Consider the following 21,868-nt stretch of genomic DNA (forward strand, 5'->3'; position numbering starts at 1 on the left):
GTAGGCTTCATTTGATGTTGTTTTTGCATGCCTTGTCATGTTTAATTAATTCCTATTGATCTACTAGTCCAAATGACTTGAAAATTAACATGTGGCTTGTTGAATGCCTTCTGGTTAGAACATAATTTTTGTGGATTTTTTGGTGCCATTTTGGCATTTATTTGAATGTGATCTTGCTGGTTGTTTGTATGAGACTCCACATTGCATCTTTTGCCTTCCATGTAGCATAAATAGAAATAGGAGCATAGTTTGAATATGGGACCAATTGGGATCCCTTTGTTATTGATATTACTTGACTTTGATCATGAATTGGTTGCTGTTTTAGGATTTTTCCATCTTTTTGACCCTAGGCTAGTCCTAGTGGTCACGTTACTTACATTTGAAGTTAATTGTGCCTTTTCAGGTTAAGGAGTTAATGATTAAGGAATTTGCTCCACATTATGGATTGTGTTACTTGACACATATGACTAATGTATTTGTTTTGTAGGATGTTTGGTTCATGTGAGCCTTGTGCTATGCACATCATTATTTGTATAATTGTACTGTGTTAATTGATTCTTATGTTGTTATCTGTTTATGAATGGGATGCTGATTATACTTGATTGTTTCCAGGTACCCTTTAGTCGCTCAGTTCTCTTAAGAACTTGCATTGCTTTGCTTATAAGCAATTGGCATTGAGGTATTGCACCTTCTTCTTCATGTAGTCTGGAGACCCGGTCTGTTATTTGGCCGGGCAAATTGTCTGAAGTCCTCCTTAAGAGGCATTGATTGTGTATGTTTATATTTGTCCCAAGCAGGAAAAGTCCTCATTTGAGGCAATTGGTGGAAGGTAGAGATAAGTAGCCTATCTCCCACTATTCAGTGAGTCTTCTCCTTGCTCCCATTACATGGTTGTAGCATTGAGATCCATACCCAAGATCTATCGAGTCAACAATTGGGGAAAGAGTTCCATCTTTCTGAACTCCCCCACATTCTTATATTTACATGCTCTCTCGAACCTGAGATAGAAGCAATGAGGCACACCCCTCATATCCTTTCATCTGCTTCACCTTAGCCCCTCAATGGCAAGGTTAAGAGCGACACTTACCTATTACAGTGGACTTTCATAGTCAAACCCTTTGATTGAGCCTCCTTGTTTGGCTATAGAGTGTGCTATCTGATTATTTGTGATTTATTACTCATCTGTATACGATTGCTTGCATGCATTAATGCATTTACTATCATTCATTGCTCCTTGTAGCATGTCCATTATTTCATACCTATGTGTTTTGTTTGATTACCCATTGAGGAACCAGTTATAAGTCCCTGTGAGTTGGCATCTGTTCCCATGACATGGAAGGGGTAGAGTGTAAGACCTCATTGGTCACTCATACCCATTGCCTAGTGCATTTATTTGTTGTATGTGAGGATTCATTGTAAGTCCCTGTGATGTGGCATTTGTATTCCTAGGATCATACTGTGGAGGTTAACATAAGTCCAGATGGATTGGCAGTTGATTTCCCTGTTTTGTGTTTTTGTTTTATTCTGATGGAGATTAGTGTAAGTCCATAGAGTGGCTTCTGATATCCTTACTTGTTTTAGGAGACAGGTATAAGACCATTGAGTGGCATCCAGTATCCGCTTTTATTTACTTTCATCCGTTACCATGTTCATATTGTTGCTCATTTGTAGCCTATTCCTAAGGACCCACTTGAATCATCTTCTATATGATTTCAAGAGGCGGACCCTTCTAAGAAGTTTTACATAATTTATCCATTCACCCATTGTGTCCTAAGCCTTTTCACACATACTTTTAAAACTTTGAAACAAGTGTTGTGCAAACATTCTCACCTTCTTTCCAAATTAGAAACTTGGACCTTAAGTCCATGATTTTCCCAAACTTCATTTTTGTAAATACTTCATTTTGAATTGACTTTAATCATACTTTGACCTTTTTGTAAATAATCCAAATAACTTCACCCATTCAAATGATTTTGTGGCTTTGTCCATGTTTGTTAAGTTTTCATACATTAGCTATAGGTTTGATTTACCCTAGTTGGTTGATATTAATCTCACCTATTTGTCCTTAGTAGATGAATTGTAAGTCTTCCTTGCTTATTATAGGGTTAACCCCTCTCTGGCAAGTTGAAGCCTTTCTCACATGGTGGACTAGTTGTTATATAAGGTTGAGTTTTCTCCCGTGGGTAACGTAAGACCTTTGAGCTTGTGTTTTAAAATTGAATCCACTAACTTTTGGAAGTTTTTAGCCGAACTACGGCGTTTTGATCCTTACCTTTGATGGAAGGTACGTAGGCAGCGGGTTCATCCGTTCAAACCCAATAATTAATTTGTACATTCTTTTCTCACCATCCCAATCATGTTTGCACAATACTTATGTCAAAAAACAAATAAATATTTACAAACAACAAAGTGTGAAAAGGGCTCCCTAGGAGTACCTAGGACGCATTGGGTGCCTAACACCTTCCCATTGCGTAATTTACCCCTTACCCCGATCTCTGATCTTTTTATTGGTTTTCTATGTGTAAAACTTCTTAGGTTTTTGTTCGCTTTTTAACCAGTCCTTAGGATAAATAAAAGTGCGGTGGCGACTCTATATTCATTGTATACATTGCTTGTGATTTAATTAATAGATCATATAGTAACGAATACACCGCTACATTGGGTAAAGCCGTGCGTACCAGGGATGGAAGTCCAGAACTGGAAGGCCTGAAAAGATCATCACTGTCACTCATTCGGAAGAGTAATGATTTCCGTTTTGATTTTATCTGCATGAAAGCCATGCGTGTTGCCCGACACGTAATGGTTCATTGTAAGGGCCACCTCATGTTTCATTTTGCAACATTTTGCATCATAAATAAATGGATGTTTTTCAGTCAAAAAGCGGTGTTCCCTGTTTTTCATTTATTTTTGCAGTTTAAAAACAAATAAAAATGGCAATGTTTATTTTCATTTTTCCTCTTTTGATTTGTCTCGTTCCGAATTCAAAAATAATTCTCCGGATCTCGTTGATAACAATTTGGTTACACCTCATATGACTTCGACAAACCGATCTATCATGCCGAAGAAGAAGGCGAAGAAGATTGTGATCTGCTGGAATTAGCCAGGTTGTCAAAACAAGAGGAGAAGGTGATTCAGCCGCTCGAGGGCGATGCGAGATTGTTACTCCAAGCACCGCCGAGGTCAGGAAGGAAAAAAATTGGGGCCGTTTCAGAGGCAAATCGAGAGCAGAATGGTAGCCTTGTTAAAAGAGCATGTGGATACCTTCACCTGGTCATGCCAGGATATGCCAGGGTTGGACACTAGTGTCGTTGTGCACAAGCTACCATGGAAAGGAGACCGTCCTCTAAAGAAGCAGAACGCCAGTGCCTGTATCAGAGAGCCATGGTGACTTTGTTTCATGATATGATTCATCATGAAATCCAATGCTATGTTGATGACATGATAGCAAAGTCCCAAACGGAAGAGGGGCATCTGGTAGATCTGGCCAAGCTGAGTGGACCAGTTGAGACAATTCAAACGGAGGTTGAATTCAGATAAGTGCACTATCAGAGTGCAGTCCGGTAAGATGTTGGGGTTCATTGTAAGAGAGGAATCGAGGTCGATCCTGCAAAAAAAAAGGAGAAATGCCTGAATCGAGAACAGAAAAAGAGGTTCGTGGTTTCCTAGGTAGATTGAACTACATGTCATGGTTCACATCTCACCTAACAGCCACGTGGGAACCCATTCAAGAAAAAAGAGATCAAACGGTCAGGCGAAATAATGATTGCCAAGGGGCATCGAAAAGATAAAAGAAAAGTTGCAGGAACCTCTGATTCTGATACCTCCTATGGAAGGAGCAATTGTTAATCTGTACTTGACGGCCTTCGAGGGGTCTATGAGGTGCGTACTGGGGCAGCATGACGAGTCTTGTCGAAAAGAGCATGCAATTTACCTTAGCAAAAAGTTTACCGATTGTGAAACAATACATTCACTGCTCGGGGAACTTGATGTACTTTGGCATAGGCTGCTCGCCGACCGAGACAGTATATGCTGGTTCATACCACTTTGTGGATTTCCAAGATGGATCCGATCAAGTATGGGTTTGAGAATCCAGCATCGGCCGGACAGGTTGCGAGAGTGCAAAAGAAGGATGACTGATTTATGATACTCTCAAAAAGCAATCAAGGGGAGTGAGTTGTCTGATTAAATCGCCCCACAACCCGGTGAGGATTATCAACCGAGGAAGTTTGAGTTCCCTGATGAGGACATCTCGAGGTGCTCCAATCGAAAGATTGAGTGTAACCGATCCCGGAGGAGGGGCCTGACCCTGAATCCGAACGGATTCTGATGTCTGATGGGGAGGTTAAGGTGAATGAGCTTTTGTTGCCCGGATAACGTTTGAATGCACCGACGGTGCGATTGTGCAGAAAATGGTGGTAACCTACAAAGATTGGCATGAGATGCTGCCGTTTGCGTTGCATGGGTATCGAACGTCGGTGCGCACATCTACTGGGGCAACTCCTTTCTCGTTGGTATATGGAATGGAGGTTGTATTACCTGTTGAAGTCCAAATTCCCTCTTTGAGAGTCCTGATGGACGTGAAGTTGCAAGAGGCTGAATGGGTAAGGACCCGGTACGAAGAGTTAAGCCTGATAGAGGAAAAAAGAGGTTAGCAGCCATCTGTCATGGGCAGTTATATCAGCAAAGGATGAAGCGTGCTTTTGACAAGAAGGTGCGATCTCGGGTATATCACGTGGGTGATATGGTGCTGAAAAGGATCCTTCCTCCTCAAAACGATCGAAGGGGCAAATGGACACCCAATTATGAAGGTCCATTCGTGGTCAAGAAGGTCTTCTCTGGCGGAGCCTTGTTGTTAACGACCATGGATGGCGAAGATTTTCCATCCCCTGTGAATGCGGACGCAGTTAAAAAATACTTCGTATAAGAGACCCGCTGGACGAAAAGAACAAAAGAGTCCAGGTAAAAATGGGCATCCCGGCGAACCAAAAAAAACAGAAAAGAAAAGGTTCGGGCAAAAATTAGGGATAAAAAGAAAAATGTACACCCGGCAAGTCGAGAACCTGAAAAGGCGACTTGGGCAAAAAAGGGTATCCCGGTGGACTGAAAACCCGAAAGGGCGGTCCAGGCAAAAGAGGGATTGAAACGAACAACTGCGTCTAGCATGATCGTTTGCGCTTTGGTTAAGGCATCATGGATAATACCCGGTAGGGATCAGTTGGAATCGTCTTGTTCAGAAGGCAGAAAGCATGGAGAGTCTGAGGACATATGGGGTGTAACCGAGTTGGAACTCGATGAGATCACGGGTTTCACACTGCCATTAGGATAGATTTTTCCTTTTGTGTGCAATTACCTCTTTTCAGGAATTGCTTCCTTTGTATTGCTCAATTTGAGCCACACAATTTTCAATCAATAAAATGCATATTCAGTCAAATAATTTTGTTTTTTGTTTTCATTACCGCTTTGATTGCAAAAACATCCGATTATTTTTGATAAAGAATCTTGCATTTTTAAGACATACAGGCCCCTTCCAATGCATGTTTATAAGATTGAAAGCTTGAAATCTTATTCGGAAGGTTGAGTGACCCAAGTGTTGAAATCTTGACACGCCTGGGGCACGGTTTTATCTAACGATCTTTTTTGCAGGAACTGTTAGATATTTTTCACTCACTTGCAGGTCGTGATGTGGAAGCTGTTGGAAAACAAATCCCCGCAGGGTCCAATCAGAGACGAATGAATGGGTAGAGAAGCGATGAGAGACGTAGAGACGTCCGACGACCCTTGTAATTAATCAAGAAGACTCTTCAAAGTCGGAAAATTGAAATTTCTGTATGAGTCCCAGGAGTTCGCCATCCGTCGAGCGCGGAGCGATTTTGAATACAAGATGATGGGGCAGAAAAGGTCCAGACGAGTCTGGGAATTCTCAAAAGTGGAAAGCTGATACGAGATTGGGAGGTGGATACCATGGTTCGACGGGTCGATGGGTGTTCTGTACCAACTTTTCTCATTTCCCCAGCGAGGTCCCCAAGCAGAGCTGAGAGGACCAATTCCCAACAGATCCAAGGTCTGTGGATTCCCTAGCCGAGTCAGGATGGTTATCCTCGGCAGGTTTAAACGGTGTTTCCTCAGCAACTAGGCCTGAAGGTTGCTATTCCCCGAGTGGAGCGGGTTTCAATGGAATATATCTCCAGCAGTGTTCACCCTACCAGTGGATTGGATGAGTTTTCCGTAGCGGACTGATATTTGCATCCCCAGCTGGGTTGATTCTACCTATGGATTGCATGGATTGTCCCAGCGGAGTGGCATTTGCTTCCCAAAACAGGGTCAGGATGGTTATCCCCAGCAGGTGTTAGATCGATGCTTCCCCAGTTGTCAGGCCTGGAGGTTGCTGTTTCCCAGCAGAGTGTTTGTGAAGCACTTCCCCAGTAAAGTCGTCAGGTATCTGTGAGGGTTTCCCAAAGCAGAGTCGGGATTGATATCCCCAGCAAGTCGGAGACTGTTGTATCCCCACAGAGTGTTGGTGGTTCTTATCCCCAGCAGTTTCCCGAGCGGATTGGGTGCAAAGGAAGTTCTTCCCCAGCAAGGGTTACCTTTTCCTAGCAGCAGCAGTGCTATTCCCCAGCGGGGTGGAGATCGGAGTATTGACGAGTTCCTCAGCAGAGTGTCTCGTGCTCCTCAGCAGAATCCCTTGAGGGGGACGTTTGTTATGCATTCATCATGTAGAATAAGCATAGCATATTGCATAGAAAAATAATAAATCGCGTAGCATTTCCATAAGTATGGAGCATTACGCAGAAAAAGATCATGCATCATTGTTGCAAGCATAGAGCTAGTCTCAAGCCGTGGTTACCGTTTGAGAGGTGGTTGTGCCAGAAAGCGAAGATGTTACTCTGTGGAGTTTAGCATCATGACGTCAGATCAGCAATGTTCCCCAGTAGTGCGATATTGGAGGAAATGTTTCTGTCGGACAGAGATGGAAATGAAGATCGGAGAGTGTTACGCGATCAGCGCGACTCGAGCCGTGGTTACCGCTTGAGATTTGGTTTTGCCGGACAGTGAAGACGATACTCCGAGGAGTTCAGCATTGTGAGTTTGGAGCAACAGTATTTCCCAGTCATTGTTTAGTGTCTGGTCGAGCTTTCTTTGGTGTCAGTAAACATCCTTGTTCGATGTCCAGTCAACGTCAAGTTATTTCCCAGTCATTGTTTAATGTCTGGTCGATCATTGTTTGATGCCTGTAAACATCATTGTTTGATGCCTGTAAACATCATTGTTTGATGCCTGTAAACATCATTGTTTGATGCCTGTAAACATCATTGTTTGATGCCTGTAAACATCATTGTTTGATGCCTGTAAACATCATTGTTTGATGCCTGTAAACATCATTGTTTGATGCCTGTAAACATCATTGCGTGATGCCTGTAAACATCATTGTTCGATGTCCTGTCAACATCCTTGTTCGATGTCCCGTCAACATCATTGTCCGATGTCCAGTAAACATCGAGTTTTCTCCCAGTCATTGTTTAATGTTTGGTCGAGTTTTCTTTGGTGTCCTGTAAAACATCATCATTCGATGTCCAGTAAACGTCGAGTTTCTTCCCAATCATCAGTCCGTGTCTGGTTGAAGGTGTACCCTCTGACATGTCGCCATCAGAGTGGTGTTTGGTGTTATTTCCGACGTTGCCAGCGGGATTATCACAAGGTAACAGGAGAGCGGGGTTCGAATGCAGAGATCCGAGGATCATTTGCGCAGAAAAATTTCGGGGTTCAAGAAAAGCATAAAAAGAAGAGAGAATAATAATCCCGAGCGGATGTGGTGTTCAGGCCATAGTTATCCCTGCGTTACCATTTATTTTGGTATCCAGGTCGACATTTTTGTTTCGGTATTCAGGCCGACTTTCTCCGTTCCAGACGGATTTTTGTTTCAGAGATTGTTTCTTCGCTGATTCTGACGGGCGTTATTAATTATATCCCATCAGAGTGCAAATTGTTCGTCTGTTCTTGGTATTCAATCACTCTTCATCCTGATCATCTGAAAGCCGAGGCTATTCATATCGACAGGTTCACAGTGAATTGAATAGGGGCAGCTGTAACACCTCAAAATTTGCCCTCCTCTCTTGGGACTGGCTTAACATATTTGCATATCATTTTTAGGTCATTAGGCATTGCATATTGCATATCATGTGGTTACATTGTGCAAGTTATCCTTCTAAGTCTTGGTCAGAAGATAAGAGGTGGAGATGCAAGCCTAGGGTTTTATTGACTGATCATTAATCATCTGGGGATGTGGAGGTCCAAATTAGGGTTTTGTGGTTCTTAAGGAGATTGGTCTTTATCTTGGTTGAAATGATTCATCATCATCATAATGGTTTGTCATCATCAAGTGTTGGAGCATAGTCCTTGAGATTAGGGTTTTGACCACTGGTCAACCCTAATCAACTGCATTGGGCCAATCAGGGCATGGCAAGGAGATGGGGTCTACAATGGATATGGGGATCATTTCATGATTGTATTGAGCTTATTGAGGCTAGGGTTTCATCCTTGGGCCATTTCATCAGAAGATTGGGGCTCAGATTGATCAGTGCATTGTCAAATTCATCTATCAGTTGAAAAAGTCAACTGTGGTCAACTGTGCTTGATTTTATGGATTTGGAGGTGGGAGAGAGTTGGATACACTTCATTCATGTTGAAACAAGTGTTATTTGACATGTCAAAGCTCAAGAATGAAGAAAATAAAGTCAGGACAAAAATTGCCAAAAATGGAAAGTGACTTGTAATGGAAGTTTCCAAAAATGGAAAGTTTTTCATCACAAAATTACATGTCCAAAAAAGTTTCAAATGGAAATTTGTTCAACATGAAAGTTGTAGATCTTATTCTCACCTTTCCAAAAAGTCCAAGAACTTGAAATTTCCATGTATGGTTGGCAAGTTATGGTCCATTCATTTTCCAAAAAGACCTATAATCAAAGGGGCATAACTTTCACATGGAGTGTCCAAAATGAGTAATCTTTTTATGAGAAAACTCCATTTAACATGTACTTTCATGGTGCATAATTGGAATTTATCAAAAATGGTCAATGCAAAAGGTCAATTTTCAAGTGTACAATTAAAATCCAAGGGCAAAATGGTCCAACTTGAGAAATAATGGGAATTTTGGAATGGGAGTTTTTGCAACACATCACATATGCCAAATAGAAATGGTTTGGACTGTCATAAGTTTTCAAGGTGCAATATTTGGCTAGGCCATTTTGGAACTTGCACTTAAAATGCAAAATTTGGCATGACATAGTGAAAATGAAAAATACAATGCCAATCAACATGGGATCAAAGCCAACACATCACAAATGATATTTAGGAGATGTATGAGCTGTCATACAGCTGTCATGAGCCCTTATGTGAAATACCAATTTTGCCCTTGCATTGAAAAAACCACATTATGCTAATTACATTTCATTTGGTTAATTGGTGATTAGTAAGGTGATTAAGCAAGAGTATAAAGCTTTAATTGTAACTGAATTTGGATGATAATCACAATTCACAAGAATTTCTAACTGCTTTTCCCTCCAAAAGTGCAAATTCTCTCAAGAACATCATCAACAAAATTCATCAAAACTCCACGAATTCTCCATCAATTGGCTTGGTTTTTGTTGCTTCATCTTCCTTACATCTTCCTCTCCATCTGTTTCATCAAGCCCTTGCCTGTAGCATCAAGAATCACGACTGTGCAAAGGAAGCTCATCAATGGCAAATTGAAATTGCTCACATCTGGATCGTGTTTGAGCTAACCTAAGCATTCCAATCAACTTCCTAAAGCTTCATCTCCATCTGTTTGAGGTGTTTACATCCAAAAGCTCAAAGAACAACCACTGCCATCACTTTAAGGTGCAAATTCGAATCTCATGATTTCGTGAATTTCCATATGCGTTTTGTAGAGCTTGCAACGTAGATGATCATGATGTAGTTAGTTTTTGGAATGATTAACTGATGAATGAGATACGTTGATTTTTAGTTTTGATGACATTTACATTTTTGATCGATCCGTGAGATATGTTAGGAATTAGGATGAATTAGTCACATATTCGTGATCCTCATGCTCAGACGGTTCCAATGATCATAGGCTTGTGAATTTTGGTTGCAATTCGTTGTTCTTGAGTTTTTGCATTTTCTGGAAATTTTCTTGAGTGAAAGTGATGAACAAGACGCGTTAGATCTTCATTTTTGCATGGCAACGTTTGAATCGTGTTTGGCGCCTTCAGTAGCCAATGAAAACATTCCATTGCCGCGTCTCAAAACGGCGTCGTTTTGGGGAACTTCCTCAAAATTTCAAAATTGCCACTGGCGCACTAAATTAAATAATAATTCTATTTTCTTTTTCATTTCATTTTCATTTTATGCCATGAACTTAGAAAATTCCTATAGGATTCATTTGTCATCCAAATTGAGTGCAATTTTTTGCATTGTTCTTCTTCTAATGTGTAGAATTTAATGATATTTTTTGTGGATTTTTTGCATGTGTAGAAAAATAAAATGCTTAGGGATTATGTGATGTGTCACATTTTTGTACATTTTACCATATCCTTCATGAAATGCTCATACTTTTAAAGAAATGAATGAAAGATTTTGTGCTTGTTCTAGACATGTTGATGGTGATTTCCATGTAGAGTTTGTGAATTTTGAATACTTGGTTGATTAGATATGAATTTTTGAATAGAGGTGTGACAATTTGTGTCACACCAAGCTAGGTCAACTTTCTGATTTTATTTGCATGACCTAGGAATGTTGAATTGAGCTAATTTTTTGCATGAATGATCATTGATATGTCAAGATAACATGTGATTTTTGCTGGAATTTTTGATGGAGGTTTCTAATTGATTGATAATTTTCTTCTCTGTATGCTCATTTTGTGAATTTGTGTGACACATGTTGGCATTTTGCTTGTGAAATTCTCATAGTGTATTGGATGAAGATGAAATTTAACATGAGCATTCTAGACACCTTATAGGACATTGTGGTTTTGATCCCATTCATTTCTAATATGTTGTCACTGTTTTATGAATTATTGAAGATGATGCTTGTTTGGATGCCTTGAATTGGCTTGCATAATCTTGTCTGGATTTCTTGATTTTCATTGACCTACTTTCTTTTGTCCAATTGAGCTGAAAATTGACATGCTATACATTGAATGTGTCCTGTTTAGGTGAGAATTTTTGTGGAATTAATTGAATTGAATTGGTATGCTTTTGATTGAGATAGTTCTGTTTGGTCATTTGAAGTTGCAAATTACATGATTGATGTTAAATTGTGCATGAAATGATAATGGTGAATGGTATGAGCATGGGACCAATTGCATTTGCTTTTAATTTGTTTTAATGTGATTTTGGTTGAATTGCTTGCTGTTTAGATTTTTTTATCCCTTTGGACCCTAGGCTTGGCCTAGTGGTCTAGTTTCTCACATTTGGTGTGGATTTTCAGGTTGAAATGCAAAAAGGCTTAAAGGAAAAAGTGCAAGTTGATTAAATTGAGTTTTGTTTGATGTTGTAAACTAACATTGATTTTGTGTTGTAGGTTTGATGCTTGAGCTTGAGCTCATAGCTTGCACTTGTGGGCATTAACTTGTGTTGTCTGTATAGATTGACTTTTGCTGTTTATTGTTGATTTGTCTGAGTACTGATGATACTTGATTGATTTCAGGTACATTTAGTCGCTTACAGTTCTTTAAGAACTTGCTTGCTGCTGCTTGGTTTTTTAACCAGTTGAGGTAGACTCTCTATACTTCATGTAGTCTGGAAGACCTGGCTTGTTATTTAGCCAGGCAACTGTCTGAAGTCCTCCTTAAGAGGCGATGATTGTGATTGTTTACTTTTGTGCCAAGCAGGTGAAGACCTCTATGAGGCAATTGGCGGAACCCAAGGGATATGCAATCTATCCCCCGCTATTCTGTGAGTCGTCCCTCTGCTCACACCACTGTGTTGATGCATTGGGACACAAACCCAAGATCTTGTGCTGTTGCACAATCGAGTCAGAGTCTTGAGCGTAGAAGGGTCCCTCCATTCTGGACCCACGCTCCTTTGTCTGAAGCTCTCCCTGGTCAGGGATAAGAGCTGTGAAATCTAATCTTCACTCACCTTTCATCTGCTTCACCTTAGCCTCGCAATGGCAAGGTTAAGAGCAAATACTACCCATGTACAGATGACTTGCTTCGGCAGTCAAACCCATTGTTTGAGCCTCACTTGACTGGTTATAGTGTGTGCTTTGTGAATATTTGCTTGAAACGCTTGTTTTGTATGCTTGTATGCTTGCTTCTTTCCTGGATAGGATTAGCTTGCTGTTGTGCAAGTAGGTAGAAACCACAACATAGGGCAATGATGCATGAAAACACTAGGCTCGAGTACAACTCCCTGGTAGTGTGTCTTCCCTTGGTTTCTGGCTAAAATTTCTTTCCCTGTCAGGGGAACTACATCGCCCTGATCCTCGTTCCAGACGAGGTATGTAGGCAGGAGACCGCGCGAGGTCTCTCCGGGCACTTTTTTTTTCTTTTTGTGTGCGTTTGCTTGTTAACCCTGTTGTGTGTCAGGATATGGACGTAAGCCCAGCGATTGGCTGTACGTATCCTGATTGTGTGTTTGGTTCGGATGCCGATGTAAGTCCAGGGATTGGCGGTCGGGCTCCACGTTTGCCCTTTTGTGTGTGTTTTGGTTCGGATGCTGATGTAAGTCCAGTGATTGGCCTTCAGGCTCCATGTTTGCCGGTGTGTTTGTTTGTTTGTTTGGCGTGCGTGAGCCGAACTACGGCAGCTCTGATTCTCGTTCCAGACGAGATACGTAGGCATAGGATGCGATGTCCTATCGAGCTCTCTTCCTCTTAACCCCACCTGTGTTGTCTTCGGTGCGTGTGTGTGTGGTGTTTTAGCAACCTTTTCTTTTCTTAGAGCGTGGATCCCGTCGAGTACGACGGACGTGAGGGGTGCTAATACCTTCCCCTTGCGTAACCGACTCCCTTACCCTTTCTCTTTGGTCGCGAGACCATGCTTTTTCCAGGTTTCTCTGAGCGTTTCCTTTCCCTATCTTGGGATAAATAACGCGCAGTGGCGGCTCTGTGTTGTTTTTTGTTTCAGCTCGCCGGTTGTTTTTTCGCGGATGCGACAGCTGCATACGGCTTCCCACGATCATTCTGATTCTTGCCTTTCCTATCAACCCTCTGCTGATAGCTCTCCGCTCTGGCCTTGGTATCCTGTTCAAAAATCCTGCAACAGTCAACCAAGTCAGAAAACACTCTAATCCGCTGATAACCAATAGCCTGCTTGATCTCGGGACGTAACCCGTTCTCAAACTTCACACATTTTGAAAATTCCCCAGTAGCCTCATCATAGGGAGTGTAATACTTCGACAGCTCTGTGAACTTAGCAGCATACTCAGTAACAGACCGGTTGCCCTGCTTCAATTCTAAGAACTCTATCTCTTTCTTTCCTCTGACATCCTCTGGAAAGTACTTCCTCAGGAATCTCTCTCTGAACACCGCCCATGTGATCTCAGCACTCCCAGCAGCTTCCAACTCAGTGCGGGCAGCAACCCACCAATCATCTGCTTCCTCTGACAGCATATGCGTACCGAACCTGACCTTTTGGTTATCGGCACACTCAGTCACTCGGAAGATCCTCTCAATCTCCTTCAACCACTTCTGAGCACCATCTGGATTGTATGCTTCCTTGAACATTGGAGGATTGTTCTTCTGGAACTCACTCAATTGACGAGCAGCTCCCAATCCCACAACATTCGGATTCCCTCCAAGTACTCCAGCTAGCATACCCAGAGCCTCAGCAATCGCAGCATCGTCTCTACCTCTTCCAGCCATCTCTATTCTGAAAACCCAACAAGCTAAAACAATAAGTACTGATAGGGTTACACAACACCTATCACATACAGGGAAACAGAATAATTACGACTCGACTCGACCGACTATGCTCTGATACCACTGATGTAACACCCTTCTGAAATACCCCAATAATTAATTAAAACAACAAAATATGAATCAGAGTAGATATGCAATTTCAGGGTGTCACACTTGACACTTCACACCACTCACCAAAATAACTTGTCATGCTCATTTATTAATCAAAATAAAACATTGCACAATTCGCAGCGGATAGAAATCTAACAACATGCAAACCATGTAACACTTTTCATGTAAAATTGTTCAACAACCAAAAATGAAAACAAAGTAAAACATCCTGTCCCGATGTTACATATACCAGAGCATGACCCACTAAGGAACTACACTAGACTCCAAGCACTAGCTTCTACTCAATCACTGCTCGTTACCTGAAACATAGTTGTAAGGGTGAGTTCCTCAATCGATATAATAAGCATTATAAAATATCATGTAATGCTAAGTAAATTAACACATTCATCACCCTAATCATATCACACATTCAGCAACGGCAACATCAACTCATAATCATACTCAACACAAACACAAAACACACGTATAATATTGGAATACATCCATTCATATTATACGCCATACATACATTATGAAATGAGACTCCATGCATGCGGTACCGACTATTCGTGAACACATAGTTCAACCTCACCGATCAAACCCAGATACGGCTACCAAGCTCACTAGTCCCACTCATTTGAGACCTAGTGACTCCCTCACTAATTCCTCACCATGGGAATTAGCTACCACCATAAAGGCTATGCTATGCACGCTAAATCACCTAGCATGCAAACATCAACAACAATCCACAATGGACATATGCTCACACTCTAAGCCATAAACAGTCCATCCACAATTGCATACCTAATAGATATATTCACAGCATTATGCATACCATCATACATCATCAGCATATTTATCACAGAATCATATCATGTCATGCCAATTAATAAATCACAGTATTAACACACTCTACTAATACCTATACTGCTCAAAACAACGGGAAATGATCCCTACTATATCATACATCAGCTAAATTACATCACTCAGCTGAAACGACCAAAACTGCACAACAACAGCTCAGAAAAATCAAACTCCTGCCCATACACGTATGCCTCATGCCCATACGCGTATGGCACATTTCCTAGCCAAGCCCATACAATATGTACACATAATTCCATTCCAAAACGTACACAATATTTAAATATCAATTTTTCACTTTTCAAACAGTGTTAACCTGTTAACGCAATTGGTTAACCTGTTAACGCAAGACAGAATACAAATTTTACAGTATTTCAACAGTGTTAATCGGTTAACGCCCTGGGTTAACCTGTTAACGCAAGACAGAAATTAATTTTTTTAATTATCATAACAGTGTTAACCGGTTAACGCCCTGGGTTAACCTGTTAACGCAAGACAGAAATTAATTTTTTTAATTATCATAACAGTGTTAACCGGTTAACGCCCTGGGTTAACCTGTTAACGCAAGATAGAAAGCTGTTCCTGCGCTAACAACGAACAGAATGCAGAATTACCCGCATTTTTCGCCGTTGGAGGACTTCCGGACCTCCGATTTCGATTCCGTAAAAAGCTACACGTCCAGAAAATTACGACTCATCCAAATATAGATTCATTCACAGTTTTAACGTAATTTATTCATCACAACTCAAGGGTATTTATCAAAACCTAATAATTCCAATTCAAGCCAATTAAGGATTTCAACCTAAAACATGTTCCTACCCATTGACCCAATCATACTAACCCATAATAATAAGGATTTCCCCCCCCTTACCTGAGTTAATCCGGCAATTCCTTTAACTTCAAGCTTTTCCCTTCTTCAATCCTTTTTCTCTTGCTCTTCCTTTTTGCCCTTTTTCCACTTTTTAGTCGCTTCTCTGTTTTCACGTGTAAAAACCTTTTTACTAAATGGGACTCTTCACTGATTCCAAAAATCGTTCCAATTCCAACTTTATTATTCCAATAATAATAATCCAATAATATTCCAATTATTTAATTAAATTAATAAATATACTAATAATAATAATATATATGAATGGTTTATCTTTTATTTTGAAAAATAATACCCTCTCATTCATATTATCATCATAATATACTATTAAACTTAAATTAAATAATTATCATATTTTATCGGGGTGTTACAATGATCATATAATTGAGATTGTGGTGAGTAGTCTTGCTGTGGGGATTACTTTGAAGAATGTTTACAGTTAGATATTGGGCTATAATCATTATTGTGTTGTTGTCGTTGCATTGTTATATGCCATGCATCATGTGTTGTCATGTTATGAAAGAGGCGAGTCACGAGTTCTGAGAGGGGACTAGTGACTTGTTCCAAGATTAGAGTGGGGGCTCGAGGTTCAGAGAGGTGATTTGGTTCACATGAAGACTTTTTTGTTGATTCGGTACTGCATGCATGAATTGAGTCGTTATTGCATTGCATTACATAACAATTGTGTAGATGAGATGTTAAATGTTGTTGAATACTCTTGTATGGGTTTGTGTGATTTTGAATGTGATGAATAACATTGTGATTGGTGATTGATTGTGATATGTGTGAAATATGAATACATGATATTATGGTGCGTGTTTGATATGTGTATAATTTATGATGTGTGAATCTACCCTGAGGTTTTGTGCACCGATTATTATTTGAACATATTCTGACCCCTTTTTATGTTGTAGTATTTGCATTTCTATGGATTACAAATAATTAGGTACCTTAGTAGGAGCTTGATGTAAAGGATGATGTTGTGCCTCTTTAGTTCTCTGTCGATCAAGTCTAGAGTTGGAGTCACTCTGATATGTAACACGAGGGGAACATGTTGTTCTTTCATTTGTTTTATGTTGCATATCTTTCCTTTGATTTTGATGTTTAATCACTTTTCAAACTTATTATTGTTGAGGTTTTTTATGCCAACTATTTTATAATTTCCGCTGCTTATTAAATGATTTAAATTTCAATTATGTGGTTTGTGTATGTTTTGTTGATGTACAAGTAACATCCTACTTGAAGAATTTATGTGTTATATTTAATTATTTGTTGAGTCGGTAAGTAGGGTGTTTAACTAGTGGTATTAGAGCAGGTCGGTCTATATGACCAGGTTTTTGTAACATTGATTGTTCCCTAGTATGCGACATATATGTGGACACTATCAATGCATTGTTTCTTCTATCGTCTATTTTCTGGTATGCAGATTAATGGCTGAAAGAAACGGTTGAGCTATTGTTGATGCTTTGGAGACGATGGCCTAGGCGCTGCAGGGTCAGTAGAATCAGGCTGACAATGAATTTCATGGATTAAGGAAGTTTCAGAGAAATAACCCGTCAATCTTAAAGGGCATATATGATCCAGAGAATGAACAAGAATGACTCAGAGAGGTTGAGAATATTTTTCAAGTGATGGCCTTTACTGAAGTTCAGAAGGTGCAATTTAGTACTCATATGTTGGTAGAGGAAGTCGAAGACTAGTTAGATAATTTGCTTCAGAGACTAGAGGTTGTAGGTACTGAGATTACTTGGGACGTGTTCAGAGCTCATTTTATAGAGAAGTACTTTACAGAAGATGTATGCAGTAAGAAGGAAATCGAGTTCCTTGAGCTGAAACAAGGGAATTCGACAGTTGTCGAGTATGTTGCTAAGTTTGAATAGATGGTGAATTTTTGTCCATACTATAATAGTGTGGCTGCTGAAGGATTAATGTGTATCAAGTTTGGGAGTTGGCTGTGTCCCAAGATCAAGCAAGGTATTGGGTATCAAGAGATCTGCCGATTTTCTGTGCTGGTAAATAAGTGCAGAATATATGATGAGGACAATAGAGCCCGATTTTCTCACTATAAGAGTCTTAGTGTGAAGAAAGGGAAGGATCAGAGTCGTGGGAAATTGTATAGTGATCTAGCTAAAAAAGGTAAACAGAAGGCTAATCAGAAGGCTGCATGTGGGAAAGACCAAAGTAGGGAAAAAACTCCTAATTCTGTGAGATGTTTAAAATGTGGTAAGTTTACACATCATGTTTCTTGTGAGTGCACTATTCTCTTAGAGGTTTTTGATTGATGTCAAAACTAGGAAATTGGTATTTGTACATTGGATCTTATATATCTATGTCAAGGTTGAATTTTCATCTTAGGACACTTAGGATCAAGTCGTAAGTATTTGGACATGTTAAAAAGGTCAAAAATATGTTTCTTTTGTGAAAACCCATGTTTGGAGTCGACTCACTTGTGCTAGAGGTCGACTTCTTCGAAAGCAAAATGAAAATAAAAACTTATGACTAGGATAGGTTGGCTCACAAGCCTTTGAAGTCGATACAAAGAACGAAGGAGTTGACTCCCACGTGTTATGTCTCGACTCCCTTTGTTTTCTCATGTTTTCAAAAAGCTCTATGCCCTGTCGGAGTCGACTCCCAGGCAGCATGGGTTGACTCCCAGCTCCTATGGATCGACTCCTTCTGTGGGTGGGTTTACTCCCTCTGTGAGTGGGTTGACTCCCTTTATTTTAATATTGTCAATTTTTTTTCAAGCCCAACTTTTTTGTTTTTTATTTTACACACACACGCACACGCACACGCACACACACACACACACACACACACACACACACACACACACACACATACACACACACACATACATACACACACACACACCTATATATAGTCATTCATGCATCGTTTCACTAAAGAGAGAAGAAATCGAAAATATACAAATAATTTTTCATCACCTTCATACTCTCTCATATCATTCATACAATAACTACACATAATAATTTTTGTTGCGTGATCAAGAGATAGTTTGATAAGCTCCAATTAGGATTAAGTTGTAACCAATTGGGTTGGAAGATCTTTGGGGTTACATATAAAAAACCAAGTTGTGGTTTTCCTTTAAGATCAATTAGAAATTTGAAGGTTTTGGACAAGATTACGCAATTTGGATCTGATTGAGTGAAAGCTTTGAAGAACGAGGATTTCGTACAAAGTAGTAGCATGCGACGGTGGACCATCTTGGTAAATCTTTGGTTACAACAATTCGCAATTTGGATCCGATCGAGTGAAAGCTTTGAAGAACGGATGTTTCTTGCAAAGGAGTAGCATGAGATGGTGGATCAAATTGGTATTATTATGTGACTTGATCAAGCTCATATCAAGGGAAGATAAAGTGTTAGAATAAACATCAAACATAGGGTTTGTAGGGTTGAATTGCTACATTTCTCTTGTATACTACTTTTGCAAAGTAAGGTTAATTTTTATTATCTCAATTCACATTCTAATTGACGATAAACGTACTCATATCGAGGCCGATTGGGGAACTGCCTAAGGAAATCCTTGTGTACTCTCTCTCTCGCTCTCTCTTTTACTTTTCATTTCCAAATTGTTGAATTCATCGATTATGCGATCAATACATTTGGCTAAGTTTTTTTGATAACCTTTTGAAAGAGGTTTTGTTGAGTTGATCGCAATCTACTAGATTGTGGTTGAATTTGCAAATCAACAAAACCATACAGAATTATAAAGAAAATCAATTGCACATAAGGTGTTCGATAATTTTACTCAATTGTATTTTTGTGTATTTTGTCATTGGGGATAAACTCTACTATTAGAGTAACATTCAAGTGATTATGATTAAAAAAATTTGATCAAGTTTGTTCTCACTATCATAACTTGATTCTATATACACATATCCGAGCTTTTCGATAGTGATTCAATATATACGGTTCAATCTGGGTCACTTTCGCTAGCCGTAATATTTTCAAAACAATTTTTGTAATTTTTTTTAACTTGGGATATATTCACCCCCTCTAGATCGTAACATATCGTCTAATATTTCCAAGTGCAAGAGTACAACTGTGAATTACTTCAAGTGTTGGAAGTCAGGTCACCGAGCTGCTGATTGTAGGAGTAGTAATCTGACTTGCTTTACTTATGAAGAGAATGGTCATAATAGTACTCAGTGTGTGAAACCTAAGAAGGCTCAATCTGAAGGGAAAGTTTTTTCTTTGTCTGGGAAAGAGACTACTGCTTCTGATTATTTAATTCAAGATACATGCTTTATTAATAATATTCCTTTAATTATATCTACCGAGTGTGTGATAAGATTGAGTTTGGAAGTGTATGCTATAAATGGTAGCATGGTTATTGATACTCCAACTAATGGTTCAGTGACTACTTTGTTGGTGTGTTTGAATTTCTCGTTGACATTTTTGGTTGAGATTTTGGGATTGACTTGGTTTATTTTCCTCTAAGTTAACTTGATGTTATTTGGGGAATGAAATGGTTGGAGTTCAACCGTGTGTTTATCAATTGTTTTGATAAATCAGTGAAGTTTCTTGAATCCTGAGAGAGTACAGAGTCAAGTTTCATGACCACGAGACATGTATAGATGGACCTGAGAGAGAGTTCTCAAGTGTTCATGGTGTTCGCATCCTTGAGAGAGGGAAGCAAGAGCATTACTATGGAACTACCTGTTGTTTACGAGTTTCCTGAGGTGCCCCTAAATGACATTAGTGATTTACCACCGGAGCGTGAAGTTGAGTCCTTCATAGACTTAGTACATGGTATTAGTTCTGTGTCGATGTATCCATATATAATGTCTTCTTAATAGCTAGGTGAGCTGAAGAAACAGTTAGAGGATCTACTTGAGAAGAAGTTTGTTCGAACTAGTGTTTCATTGTGGGGAGGGCCGATGCTGTTAGTTAAGAAGAAAGATGGTTGCACGAAGTTATGTGTTTACTATCGATTGCTGGATGAGGTTACTATTAAGAATAAGTATCCACTTCCAAGAATTGATGATCTGATGGATCAGTTTTTTGGTGCTTGCGTGTTTAACAAGATTGATTTGTGTTAGGGTTATCACCAAATTCGTGTGAATTCAGACGATATTCCAAAGATTGCATTCAAAATGAGATATGGTCACTATGAGTGTTATGTGATGCCATTTGGCGTGTCTAATGCGTATGGAGTGTTCATGAAGTACATGAATAGAATATTCCATTTGTACTTAGATCATCTTGTGGTTGTGTTCTTTGAAGATTTTTGATATATTCTAAGTCTGATGAAAAGAATGTAAAACATCTAAGAGTTGTGTTGCAAACCTTGAAAGAAAAGAAGTTGTATGAGAAGTTATCTTAGTGTGAGTTCTAGTTGAAATAAGCGAGTTTCCTTAGTCATGTGATATCAAGTGGTGATATCATAAGTTTTCTTGGTTTGGCTGGTTACTACAGAAGGTTTATCGAAGGCTTTTTGAAGTTGACATTGCCTTTGACTCAGTTGACTAGAAAGTGTCAAGCCTATGTATGGAGTGTTCAGTGTGAAGAGAGTTTTCAAGAACTCAAGAGGAAGTTGATATCAAATTCAACTGTGTTTCCAAGTCCAAGTTAATCTTTTGTGGTGTATTGTGATGCTTCGAAGACGAGACTAGTTGGTGTGTTGATGCAAAATGGTCAGATTGTGGCTTATTATTCTAAATAACTGAAATTTCATGAGAAGAATTATCCCATGCATGATCTAGAGTTGGCATTCACGGTGTCTGTGTTAAACATTTGGATGTATTATCTGTTTGGTTCCATATATGAAGTGTTTAGTGACCACCATAGTTTGAAGTATCTCTTCAATCATAAAGAGTTGAAAATGAGGTAGAGGAGGTGGCTTAAATTTCAGAAGGATTATAATTTTGGCTTGAGTTACCATCCTGGTAAACCCAATGTCGTAGTTGATGCTTTGAGCAGAAATTCATTGCATACGTCGATGCTTATGGTTCTAGAACTGGAGTTGATCGAGCAATTCACAGATCTGAGTCTATTATGTGAAAGGATTATGAATAGTGTGAAGTTGGGTATGTTGAAACTGACTAGTGGCATCCATGAAGAGCTCAGAGAAGGTCGGGAAGTCGATTTGGAATTGGTTGACCAACTTAATCAATTA

General features: G+C 39.6%; 1 protein-coding gene across 1 annotated transcript; it reads left to right on the plus strand.

Annotated features, from left to right (window-relative positions):
* Positions 1-17,604: 17,604 nt before the first annotated feature.
* On the plus strand, positions 17,605-20,792 carry LOC127082396 (uncharacterized). The gene is made up of 3 exons (XM_051022632.1): positions 17,605-17,947; positions 19,751-20,121; positions 20,550-20,792. The coding sequence occupies exons 1-3, from the start codon at positions 17,605-17,607 to the stop codon at positions 20,790-20,792; spliced, it is 957 nt and encodes a 318-aa protein (XP_050878589.1).
* Positions 20,793-21,868: the final 1,076 nt, after the last annotated feature.

This window comes from Lathyrus oleraceus, chromosome 5, assembly GCF_024323335.1.
Source record: "Lathyrus oleraceus cultivar Zhongwan6 chromosome 5, CAAS_Psat_ZW6_1.0, whole genome shotgun sequence".
NCBI lineage: Eukaryota > Viridiplantae > Streptophyta > Magnoliopsida > Fabales > Fabaceae > Lathyrus > Lathyrus oleraceus.